The sequence below is a fragment of the Scyliorhinus torazame genome, chromosome 24 (genome assembly GCF_047496885.1).
Source record: "Scyliorhinus torazame isolate Kashiwa2021f chromosome 24, sScyTor2.1, whole genome shotgun sequence".
In the NCBI taxonomy this organism is placed as follows: domain Eukaryota; kingdom Metazoa; phylum Chordata; class Chondrichthyes; order Carcharhiniformes; family Scyliorhinidae; genus Scyliorhinus; species Scyliorhinus torazame.
In genome coordinates, this window is record NC_092730.1 from 26967039 (window position 1) to 26980008 (window position 12970).

At 53.2% G+C, this 12970-nt stretch overlaps 1 protein-coding gene across 1 annotated transcript; it reads left to right on the top strand.

Annotated features, from left to right (window-relative positions):
- Positions 1-390: 390 nt before the first annotated feature.
- LOC140399985 (transmembrane protein 151B-like) lies at positions 391-3501 on the top strand. The gene has a single exon (XM_072489488.1). It carries the CDS (start codon positions 468-470, stop codon positions 1746-1748), a length of 1281 nt encoding a protein of 426 aa, XP_072345589.1. The 5' UTR covers positions 391-467; the 3' UTR covers positions 1749-3501.
- The last annotated feature ends 9469 nt before the right edge of the window (positions 3502-12970 follow it).

The following is a 12970-nucleotide window of genomic DNA, read 5'->3' on the forward strand; positions in this document are numbered from 1 at the left end:
CGTTTTACCTCTATTGTAGCAATTGGTCTCTAAATGTCCTCAAAGTATGTGCGTTACACCTCTATTGTAGCAATTGACCTCTAAATGTCCTCAAAGTAGGTGCGTCATACCTCTATTGTAGCAATTGACCTCTAAATGTCCTCAAAGTATGTGTGTTACACCTATTGTAGCAACTGACCTCTAAATGTCCTCAAAGTATGTGTGTTACACCTGTATTGTAACAATTGACCTCTAAATGTCCCCAACATTTCCTGGCTTTCACCAGTAACAGTGAGTAATAGGCTCTATCTGATTGATTGTAGACAATAAGTGCTGGAAAAGGGCAATGTTCTAACTAAACTATATTCTGCTTTTCTCTCCACCACCTCCCGACCCTGAACCCAAAGCAGCAGCGGCCTCTGAAGCAGTCCCTGAGTGGTTCGCTGTGCCGGGACTCTCACTGGAAATGTCTGGTCCTGACCCTCCTGATGTATGGCTGTTTCGGAGTGGTGACCTGGTGCCACCTGTCCAAGGTGACCCGGCTGGCCTTCAACAAGCCGTACGGCGGAGAGTCGATGATCTACCATGAGAGCCCTTGCTCCAGCGGCTACGTGTACATCCCCCTGGCCTTCCTCATGATGCTGTACGTGGTGTACCTGGTGGAATGTTGGCACTGCTACACCAAGAATGAGATGCAACACAAGGTGGACGTCAACAGCGTGTACGAGCGCATGCAGCGCCTCCAGCAGGCCACCCCTTGCATCTGGTGGAAGGCCATCAGCTACCACTACATCCGGAGGACCCGGCAGGTGACGCGCTACCGCAACGGCGACGCCTACACCACCACGCAGGTCTACCACGAGCGGGTGAACACGCACCTCTCGGAGTCGGAGTTCGACTACTCCCAGCACGGGGCGAGGGACATCTCCAAGGAGTTGCTGGGCCTCAGCGAGTACACGGCCACCAAGCTCCGCTTCACCAAGTGCTTCAGCTTCGCCAACGCCGAGTCGGAGACCTCCTACCTGACCCAGCGGGCGCGTTTCTTCAGCGAAAACGAGGGCCTGGATGACTATATGGAAGCCCGTGAGGGGATGCACTTGAAGAATGTTGACTTCAAAGAGCACATGGTGGCCTTCTCAGACCCCAAGAACCCGCCCTGGTACGTCTCCCGTTACATCTTCTGGACGCTCTCCTTCCTGGTGCTCTCGTGGCCGCTGCGGGTTTTGGCCGAGTATCGCACGGCCTACGTCCACTATCACGTGGAGAAGCTCTTCGGCCTGGATGAGGGGCTGCTGCTGACCCCCGAGGAGGGCGGCCCGTACGGGCGCCGCATCTCCCGGGTCAACACCATCGACATGACCGAGCTGGAGTGGCACATTCGCTCCAACCAGCAGCTGGTGCCCAGCTACTCGGAGGCCATGCTAATGGAGGTCTCCTCCTCCTCCACCGCCGCCGCCACCTACCTGCAGCAGTGCCAGCGCTGCCGGCGGACGGTCAGCAGCTCCTCGCTGCCCTCCCGCGAGCCCGCCGCCCGCCTGCCTTTCAGCCGCAGCCGTTTCTCGCTGGGCCGACTGCAGGGCTCGGGTCGGGCCTACCTCTTCCGCAGCCTGAGTGGACGCTTCGGGGGCGGGGGCGGCCTCTCGGCAGAGGAGCCCCCCTCCTACCAGGATGCCATCTACTTCCCGCGGCTGATCGTGCACGCGGGCAGCGGTTGCCGAGGGCACCGGCCCCGGCAACAGGACGGGACTGGGCCGGACACCCTGCTGTGAACTTTCACTTCCAGGTTGGAAGCCTTTGACTGATGGCAGTTGAGCCGCCTGAGCCCCACCCCCTCCCCCCACCACCACTGCCCCTTTCCACCCCTCGCCGATTTTCACCAGAGGACAACCAAAAAGGGGGTGGGGGTGGGGGTGGGCGGGGCAAACTCACCCACAAAGAATCTGGAAAAAAAAAGCACCGACTGATTGTCCGTCACAAATGGGCCATCCCATCCCTCACGTTCACTCTCACTCCAACACGACAAGTATTCGATTGAAGAACGGAACCCAGAGAGAGAGAGAGAGGGGGAGCTCAACGGGAGTCAGCGGGTTCAGGAGAAAATATTCCTGAATGTCGGACACACAACTCCTGCCGAACCCCAGCTCTGTCGGAACACCGGCCGCATCAGGGAGGACGGTTTGGTCCTCGGAGGGGAATGGGTTAAAGTTGCGAGGACAGGCCGCACAGATTGGGCTTGTATCCCCTCGAGTGCAGAAGGCTGCAGGAGATAGGAGTAGGGAGTAGGCCAAAGGGGCCTGCCCCGCCAGTCAATACGATCATGGCCGATCTTGGGCTTCAGCTCCCATTTTCCCGTCCGCTCCCCATATCCCTTAATCCCCCGAGAGACCAAAAGAAATCTGTCTAGCCCACAGCCTTAAATATACTCAACGATGGAGCACCCACAATCCTCTGGGATGGAGAATTTCCAAAGATTCACAAACCCTTTTGAGTGAAGACATTCCGCCTCATTTCAGTCCCAAAATGGCCGACTCCTTCCCCGAGTGAAGACATTTCTCCTCATCTCAGTCCACAAAATGGCCGACTCCTTCCCCGAGTGAAGATATTCCTCCTCATCTCAGTCCCAAAATGGCCGGATCCTTCCCCGAGTGAAGAAATTCCTTCTCATCTCAGTCCCAAAATGGCCGACTCCCTCCCTGAGTGAAGAAACATCTCCTCATCTCATTGTCAAAATGGCCGACTCCTTCCCAGAGTGTAGAAATTCCTCCTCTTTTCAGTCCCAAAATGGCCGACTGCTTCCCCGAGTCAAGAAATTTCTCCTCAACTCAGTCCCAAAATGGCCGACACCTTATCCTGAGGTTGTGTCCACTTCCCCCCAGCCCCCCCCCCATCCACCCGCCCACCCTGCCAAAACTGTGTTTACGATTCCCTGACCAGGGGAATCAATCTCTTAGTGTCCACCCTGTTAGACCCACTTGAAATTTCATGTATTTTCATGCATTTCCATGACAACATGGAAATTGGAGAGTGGCGAATGTCGTGCCCCTGTTCAAAAAAGGAACTAGGGATAACCCTGGGAATTACAGGCCAGTTAGTCTTACTTCGGTGGTAGGCAAAGTAATGGAAAGGGTACTGAAGGATAGGATTTCTGAGCATCTGGAAAGACACTGCTTGATTAGGGATAGTCAGCACGGATTTGTGAGGGGTAGGTCTTGCCTAACAAATCTTATTGAATTCTTTGAGGAGGTGACCAAGCATGTGGATGAAGGTAAAGCAGTGGATGTAGTGTACATGGATTTTAGTAAGGCATTTGATAAAGTTCCCCATGGTAGGCTTATGCAGAAAGTAAGGAGGCATGGGATAGTGGGAAATTTGGCCAGTTGGATAACAAACTGGCTAACCGATAGAAGTCAGAGAGTGGTGGTGGATGGCAAATATTCAGCCTGGATCCCAGTTACCAGTGGCGTACCGCAGGGATCAGTTCTGGGTCCTCTGCTGTTTGTGATTTTCATTAATGACTTGGATGAGGGAGTTGAAGGGTGGGTCAGTAAATTTGCAGACGATACAAAGATTGGTGGAGTTGTGGATAGTAAGGAGGGCTGTTGTCGGCTGCAAAGAGACATAGATAGGATGCAGAGCTGGGCTGAGAAGTGGCAGATGGAGTTTAACCCTGAAAAGTGTGAGGTTGTCCATTTTGGAAGGACAAATATGAATGCGGAATACAGGGTTAACGGTAGAGTTCTTGGCAATGTGGAGGAGCAGAGAGATCTTGGGGTCTATGTTCATACATCTTTGAAAGTTGCCACTCAAGTGGATAGAGCTGTGAAGAAGGCCTATGGTGTGCTCGCGTTCATTAACAGAGGGATTGAATTTAAGAGCCGTGAGGTGATGATGCAGCTGTACAAAACTTTGGTAAGGCCACATTTGGAGTACTGTGTACAGTTCTGGTCGCCTCATTTTAGGAAGGATGTGGAAGCTCTGGAAAAGGTGCAAAGAAGATTTACCAGGATGTTGCCTGGAATGGAGAGTAGGTCTTACGAGGAAAGGTTGAGGGTGCTAGGCCTTTTCTCATTAGAGCGGAGAAGGATGAGGGGCGACTTGATAGAGGTTTATAAGATGATCAGGGGAATAGATAGAGTAGACAGTCAGAGACTTTTTCCCCGGGTGGAACACACCATTACAAGGGGACATAAATTTAAGGTGAAAGGTGGAAGATATAGGAGGGATATCAGAGGTAGGTTCTTTACCCAGAGAGTAGTGGGGGCATGGAATGCACTGCCTGTGGAAGTAGTTGAGTCGGAAACATTAGGGACCTTCAAGCAGCTATTGGATAGGTACATGGATGACGGTAAAATTATATAGTGTAGATTTATTTGTTCTTAAGGGCAGCACGGTAGCATTGTGCATAGCACAATTGCTTCACAGCTCCATGGTCCCAGGTTCGATTCCGGATTGGGTCATTGTCTGTGCGGAGTCTGCACGTCCTCCCCGTGTCTGCGTGGGTTTCCTCCGGGTACTCCGGTTTCCTCCCACAGTCCAAAGATGTGCGGGTTAGGTGAATTGGCCAATGATAAATTGCCCTTAATGTCCAAATTGCCCTTGGTGTTGGGTGGAGGTGTTGAGTTTGGGTAGGGTGCTCTTTCCAAGAGCCGGTGCAGACTCAAAGGGCCGAATGGCCTCCTTCTGCACTGTAAATTCAATGATAATCTATGATTAATCTAGGACAAAGGTTCGGCACAACATCGTGGGCCGAAGGGCCTGTTCTGTGCTGTATTTTCTATGTTCTATGTTTTAACACCTCCCATTCTTCAACAGTAACGTAAGCCTAGTTTGCTCAATCTTCCCTGGAGGAGCGCACCCCAGCCTTCCCGCCCTCCATCCCAAGAATTGGTCATTGCACTCCCGTAAGGCAATTTAACCCTCCATCAAGTTAGGGGACCAAAACTGCACACTATACACTCCTTTTTAAAAAAAAAATTTAGAGTACCCAATTCTTTTTTTTTTCCCAATTAAGCGTGGCCAATCCACCGACCCTGCACATCTTTGTGGGGGTAAGACCCACGCAGACACGGGGAGAATGTGCAAACTCCACAGGGACAGTGACCCGGGGCCGGGATCGAACCTGGGTCTTCGGCGTCGTGAGGTAGCCGTGGTAACCACTGCGCCGCCGTGCAGCCCTTGCACACTATACTCTCAAGTGAGACCCCAACAAGGCCTCAGGATAAGGTGTCGGCCATTTTGGGAATGAGATGAGGAGACATTTCTTCCCTCAGGGAGGGAGTTGGCCATTTTGGGACTGAGGTAAGTGTAGTAGGTATTTTTTGGCCTTCTGTTCCAATCCCATCATAATAAAGGATCACATGATTTGCGTCCTATTGGTGTAGTGTACCCGCACAATAATTAGTGATGCCCAAGTCACTTTGAATGCCCGCATCAACCCAGTCACTCCGCCAACGTTATTCTGCTTTTGTATTCGTCCAAACAGAGTGAACCAACCTCTCGCTTGCCCACGTTATTCTCCATCTGCCGCATTTTTCCTCCCAGTGGTATTCAGCGTGGATTTACGAAAGGGAAGTAGTGTTCGACCTACCTGTGAGAATATTGAGGGTGTAACCAGCAGTGTAGCTGAAGGGGAACCTGGCGATGTCCTGCCCTTGAGTTAGTCAACGTGGAAATCCCCCAGTCCGACCGAGAGGCGATAGACATTTGGCCGGCCCGGGTTGAACGCCACCACAGTGGAGCCGCAAATCCCTGGCCCTGTTTTCTGTCCGTTAACCAATCCTCAAGCCGTGCTGACACGAGCCCCACCCACCCCCACCCCCCCTTCCCCACCCACACCCACACCGCACCGACCCCACAATGCCGAGTTTTATGTAAATTCCCCCTTGCGTGGCAACTTCTCAAATGCTTCTCTTTTGGAAAATCCGAGAACCCCGCATCCACTGGTCCCCCTCTATCTGCACTGTTTTGAAAAGAACTGTTAATAGATTAGTCAAACACTAATTCTCTTCATAAATCCATATCGGCTAATCGAAGGCTAGCACACCCACTGGTCCCCCTCTATCTACATTGCTGAAAAAGACTGTTAATAGATTGATCAAACATGATTGTCCTTCATAAATTCATATCGACTCGGCAGCACGGCAGCACAGTGTTCAGCACCATTGCTTCACAGCGCCAGGGTCCCAGGTTCGATTCCCGGCTCGGGTCACTGTCCGTGCGGAGTCTGCACGCTCCCCCCCCCCCCCGGTGTCTGCGTGGGTTTCCTCCGGGCGCTCCGGTTTCCCCCCACAAGTCCCGAAAGACGTGCTTGTTACGTGAATTGGACATTCTGAATTCTCCCTCCGTGTACCCGAACAGGCGCCGGAATGTGGCAACTAGGGGATTTTCGCAGTAACTTAATTGCAGTGTTAATGTAAGCCTACTTGTGATAATAAAAAAGATTATTATTAAACAGTACATCCACTGGTCCCCCTCTATCTACCATGCTGGTTCTCCCCTAAAAATAACTGTTAATGGATTGGTCAAATACTATTTCTCTTCTTAAATCTATATTGACCAATCCAAGAACACCACATCCCCTGGTCCCCCTCTATCTACACTGCTGGTACACATCCTCGGAAGAGATTCTAACAGATTGGTCAAACCTGATCTATTTTTCATAAATCCATGGTCATTCTGCCGAATCAGGTTGTGGTCTTCTAAGTGCTCCATTGCTATGTTCAGGACTGGAGGCACAGTCGTCGGATAATGTGTTGGGTTTCCTGTGCTGCCGTTTACGACCTTCCTCGAGTCCCGGGCTGGGCCCTGCTGCGTGGGACTCGAGCGGAAAGCCACCCGGATCCACGAGGACTTTCACAATGGACGGCCATTTTAACTCAACTGTACACACAGGAACTGTGGCTTCGATCATATTGAAATAAATCGTAAATATTTGGAGATCTCTGACTTGCCTCGGCCTTGTTCGATGTCGTGACATGCGAGGGATAAAGAAGGCTCTATTTACGCAGTTTTCTCATCTGAATGGTCTTTTGTTAAAGCACTACAAATGTTTCACTGTCTGTGGAGATTTTTGAACTTTTTTTCCTAATTTCAACATCACGGACTGTGTCAGGGACTTAGCATGAAGAAAACTCGGCCAATCCCACATCCCACTCCCTAAATTTGACTCCCGTTCATAAACAAAATTCTTTCACGGACGTTGGCTACGCCCGGCATTTATCACCCATCCCTAACTGCCCCTCGAGAAGGTGGCGGGTGAGCCGCCATCTTGAACCCGCCGCAGTCCCCGTGTGGTGTAGGTACACCCCCAGTGCTGTCAGGGAGGGAGCTCCCAGGATTCTGACCCACAGTGAAGGAACGGCCGATATATTTCCGAGTGGGGATGGCGAGCGGCTCGGAGGGGGGGAACTTGCAGGCGGGGGTGTTCCCCGTGCGTCTGCTGCTGCCCTCGTCCTTCTAGACGGTAGAGGTGGCGGGTTCGGAAGGTGCTGTCGAAGGTGTGTGGGGCTGCGGGGCGTCTTGTAGACGGTGCGCACGGCTGCCGCTGTGCGTCGGGGGGTGGAGGGGGCGAATGTTTGCGGTTAGTGTGTCGATCGAGCGGGGCTGCTTTGTCCTGGATGGTGTCGAGCTTCTCGAGTGTTGTTGGGAGCCGCGCTCATCCAGGCGAGTGGAGAGTATTCCCTCACACTCCTGACTTGTGCCTTGTAGATGGTGGACAGGCTTTGGGGGGAGTCAGGAGGTGAGTTACTCTCCGCAGGATTCCCAGCCTCTGACCTGCCCTGGTAGCCACAGTATTAATGTGGCTGGGTCCAGTTCAGTTTCTGATCAATGGTAACCCCCAGGATGTTGATAGTGGGCGATTCAGTGATGGTAACGCCATTGACTGTCAAGGGGTGATGATTAGGTCTCCCCTTTGTAGGAGATGGTCATTGCCTGGCCCTTGTGTGGCGCCAACGTTCATTGTTAGCCCACGCCTTCTCAATGTTTTCTGTTTCGCTCCCGAGGCGAGTGTGTCGATTCGAAAAGATGACACGAAAGTTGATTAAAACACTTTGCGACCGAGGGTAAAAATGAACATTTGAGCCTGGAACCTTCGACGCCATCCCAGACTCTTGTCAACATCTCTCCCTTACCCAGTGCTGCCCCAGATGAGATGGCGTGACACTGGTGTACAATCGGGAGGTAGTTGCCCTCGGAGTGGGAACGTCCGAAAAAGGAGCCGGAGGAGTCCATTCGGCCCCTCGAGCCCATTCCGCCATTCGATAAGATCATGGCTGATTTATGCTGTGTTCCTAGTTCCACATTCCCCACCTCCCCGATAACCTTTGACCTCCAAGCAGGTGAGAATATACTCTGGGTGGGGACTACAGACCGAGCTGGCCAGGTCCGAGGTGCACAGGTCCACAGGTCAGTGAAAGGGGCAACACAAGCGGAGAAGGTAGTCAAGAAGGCATACGGCATGCTTGCCTTCATTGGCCGGGGCATTGAGTATAAGAATTGGCAAGTCATGTTGCAGCTGTATAGAACCCTAGTTAGGCCACACTTGGAGTATAGTGTTCAATTCTGGTCACCACACTACCAGAAGGATGTGGAGGCTTTAGAGAGGGTGCAGAAGAGATTTACCAGAATGTTGCCTGATATGGAGGGCATTAGCTATGAGGAGCGGTTGAATAAACTCGGTTTGTTCTCACTGGAACGAAGGAGGTTGAGGGGCGACCTGATAGAGGTATACAAAATTATGAGGGGCATAGACAGAGTGGATAGTCAGAGGCTTTTCCCCGGGGTAGAGGGGTCAATTACTAGGGGGCACAGGTTTAAGGTGCGAGGGGCAAGGTTTAGAGTAGATGTACAAGGCAAGTTTTTTACGCAGAGGGTAGTGGGTGCCTGGAACTCGCTACCGGAGGAGGTGGTGGAAGCAGGGACGATAGTGACGTTTAAGGGGCATCTTGACAAATACGTGAATAGGATGGGAATAGAGGGATACGGACCCAGGAAGTGTAGAAGATTGTAGTTTAGACGGGCAGCATGGTCGGCACGGGCTTGGAGGGCCGAAGGGCCTGTTCCTGTGCTGTCCATTTCTTTGTTCTTTGTACCACCACAGACCGAGCTGGCCGGGTCCTAAAGGACAGAGCTGCTAGACTGGGACTGCAGCAGGTGGCGAGGGAACCAACAAGAGGGAAAAACATACTTGACCTCACCCTCACCAACCTGCCTGCTGCAGGTGTATCTGTCCCTGACAGTATCGGCAGGAGTGACCACCACACAGTCCTTGTGGAGACACAGTCCCGCCTTCACATTGAGGATACCCTGCACCGTGTCGTGTGGCATTACCGCCGTGCTAAATGGGGTTAGACTCCGTACAGATCGAGCGACTCAAGACTGGGCGTCCAGGAGGCTCTGTGGGCCATCAGCAGCAGCAGAAGCGTGTCCGACCACAACCTGTAACCTCATGGCCAGGCAGATCCCCCAGTCTACCGTTACCACCCAGCCGGGGGTCAACCCTGGTTCAATGAAGAGTGTAGGAGAGCGTGTCAGGAGTAACACCAGGCAGACCGGAAAATGATGTATCTAACCTGGTGAAGCTACAACACGCGACTGCTTGTGAGCCAATCAGCATTAGCAGCAAGTAATCGACAGAGCGAAGCGATTCCACAACAAACGCGTCAGATCTAAGCTCTGTAACCCTGCCACATCCGGCCGTGAATGGTGGCGGACAATTAAACAACTCACTGGGGGAGGAGGCTCCACAAATATCCCCATCCTCAATGATGGAGGAGCCCAGCACATCTGGGCAAAAGACGAGGCCGAGGCATTCGCAACAATCTTCAGCCGGAAGTGCCGAGTGGATGATCCGTCTCGGTCTCCTCCGGAGGTCCCCAGCATCTTGGACGGCACGGTAGCACATTGGTTGGCACCGTTGTCTCACAGCCCCAGAGTCCCAGGTTCGATTCCCAGCCTCGGGTCGCTGTCTGTGCGGAGTCTGCACGTTCTCCCCCGTGTGTGCGTGGGTTTCCTCCGGATGCTCCGGTTTCCTCCCACAGTCCAAAGATGTGCAGGTTAGGCGGATTGGCCATGATAAATTGACCCTTGAGGCGGGATTCTCCGACTCCCCCCCGGGGGGGGGGGGGGGGGGTGGCGCGAATCCCGCCCCGCTGCTCCGACGCCAGCTGCCGTATTCTCTACCGGTGTGGATCGGACATGGTCCCACACGGCGGGACCTGGCTGGTAGGCCGGTCGGTGCGGTCCTCGGGGGGGGGGGGAGGGGGGATCCGGCGATCGGGGGCCCTCCGATCTGCCGGCGGGCCTGTGCCGAGGGGGCGCTCCTTCCTTCTGCGCCGGCCCCTGTAGGGTTCCGCCGTGGCCCCCGCGGAGAAGAGAACCCCCCGCGCATGCGCCAGAATACGCCGGCCAGTCTGCGCTTGCGCTAACTCGCGCCAAGCCCCCCAGCGCCAGTCGGCCCAACGCCGGAGTGGTTTGCTCCGGGCCATCTCGGGGATTGGGGAGAATCCCACCCTCGGTGTCCAAATGTTAGGTGGGGTTAAGGGGTTACAGGGATAGGGCTGGGGATTAAGCCTAGATGGGGAACACATTCGGAGGATCAGTGCAGACCCGTGGGCCGAATGGCCTCCTTCTATATTGTAGGAATTCTATGATAAATCACAGATGTCAGTCCTCAGCCAAGACGATTCACTCCGCGTGAGATCGAGAAACGGCTGAAGGCGCTGGATGCGGCAAAGGCTTTGGGCCCTGACAATATCCCAGCAATAGTACTGAAGACTTGTGCTCCAGGACTTGCTGCACCCCTAGCCAAGCTGTTCCAGTCCAGCTACAACACTGGCATCCACCCGGCAATGTGGAAAATCGCCCAGGTGTGTCCTGTACACAAGAAGCAGGACAAATCCAACCCAGCCAATTAACTCCCTATCAGTCTGCTCTCCATCATCAGCAACGTGATGGAAGGAGTCGCCAACAGAGCTATCCAGCGGCACTTACTCAGCAATAACCTGCTCACAGACGCTCAGTTTGGGTTCCGTCAGGGTCACTCAGCTCCTGACCTCATTACAGCCTTGGTTCAAACATGGACAAAAGAGCTGAATGCCAGAGGTGAGGCGAGAGTGACTGCCCTTTGACATCGAGGCAGCGTTTGGCCCGAGTGTGGCATCAAGGAGCCCGAGCTACACTGGAGTCAGTGGGAATCAGGGGGGAAAACTCTCCGCTGGTTGGAGTCAGACCCGGCACAAAGGAGGATGGTTGTGGTGGTTGGAGGTCAATCATCTCAGCTCCAGGACGTCACTGCGGGAGTCCCTCAGGGTCGTGTCCGAGGCAGGAGTTCCTCACCACACCACACAAGTGCCAGGCAATGACCATCTCAATTTAGAAGGTTAAGGGGTTATCTGATCGAGGTATTGAAGGTATTAACAGGGAAAGACAGGGTAGATGAAAAGAAACTGTTTCCACTGGTTGGAGATTCTAAAACGGGGGGGGGCATTGTCTCAAAATGAGGGCCGGACCGTTCAGGAGAGGCCTTAGGACGAACTTCACTCTCCCACACATAACAGTTGAAGCAAAATCAGTTAATTTAAAATCTGAGATGGATAGAATTTTGTTGAGCAAAGATATTAAGGGATATGGGCCAGAGGTGTATGGAGTTAGGCCACAGATCAGCCATAATTGAATAGCGGGATAGACTTGAGGGGCTGAATGTCTCCTCCTGTTCCTATGTTCCTGTATCCAAGGCCTATACTCTCTCGAGTTTAGAAGAATGAGGGGGGATCTAATTGAGGTGGATAAGATGATAAAAGGTATGGATAAAGTAGACGTGGAGCGAATTCTCCCTCTTGTGGGGCATTCTATCAACATCCTGGGGGTTACCATTGACCAGAAACTGAACTGGACCCAGCCACATTAATACTGTGGCTACCAGAGCAGGTCAGAGGCTGGGAATCCTGCGGAGAGTAACTCACCTCCTGACTCCCCCCAAAGCCTGTCCACCATCTACAAGGACACAAGTCAGGAGTGTGAGGGAATACTCTCCACTCGCCTGGATGAGCGCGGCTCCCAACAACACTCGAGAAGCTCGACACCATCCAGGACAAAGCAGCCCCGCTCGATCGACACGCTAACCGCAAACATTCACCCCCCCCCCCGACGCACAGCGGCAGCCGTGTGCACCGTCCACAAGACGCGCCGCAGCCACTCGCTCCTTCGACCGCACCTTCCAAACCCGCCACCACTACCGTCTAGAAGGACGAGGGCAGCAGCAGACGCGCGGGGAACACCACCGACTGCGAGTTCCCCCCCCCTTCGAGCCGCTCGCCATCCCGACTCGGAAATATATCGGCCGTTAACACAGATATCTGGAAAAATCCAATGTGGAAGAGTAAAGCTATTTAAGATCTAGCATTGTGCAACGAAGCAGGGTTAATTAGCAATCTCACAATAAAAGGTTCACTGGGAAATAGTGATCATAATCACGCCATCCCGACTCGGAAACATATCGGCCGTTCCTTCACTGTGGCTGGGGTCAAAATCCTGGGAACTCCCTCCCGAACAGCACTGTGGGTGTACCTACACCACACGGGGACTGCAGCGGGTTCAAGATGGCGAGTTGGGAAGGAGGGATGTACAAAAATGGTGGTTTCGAAGTAATAGGGGGGTGGGCATATGGGCAAGGCATTAGAAAGTCGCAGCGAGTGTCATCGCCGTGATTGACTCGACGATTGAAAGCTGGAAGTGGTTCACTCCCGGTCAGGAAGCCTCGGCAGCAGGAATGTTGGTCCGGTTGCCTCCACGTTGTGGGAATTCCCGTGAATTCCCTATCATTGAAATTATGGATAGGCAAAGAGACACAGGCTATTGGGAGAGATGAAACCAGTTTCTCCGTGTGTGTGTGTGTTTCAGAGGAGGGAATCCATGAAGAGATCAACTTGAACACTCTACTCAAATGATGCGAGGACAGTTGAGCGCAGCTCTGTGAGATACTGTCCCATCG

Coding starts and splice junctions, on each gene's coding strand:
- LOC140399985 (XM_072489488.1), top strand. CDS start 468: ATGTATGGCTGTTTCGGAGTGGTGACCTGGTGCCACCTGTCCAAGGTG.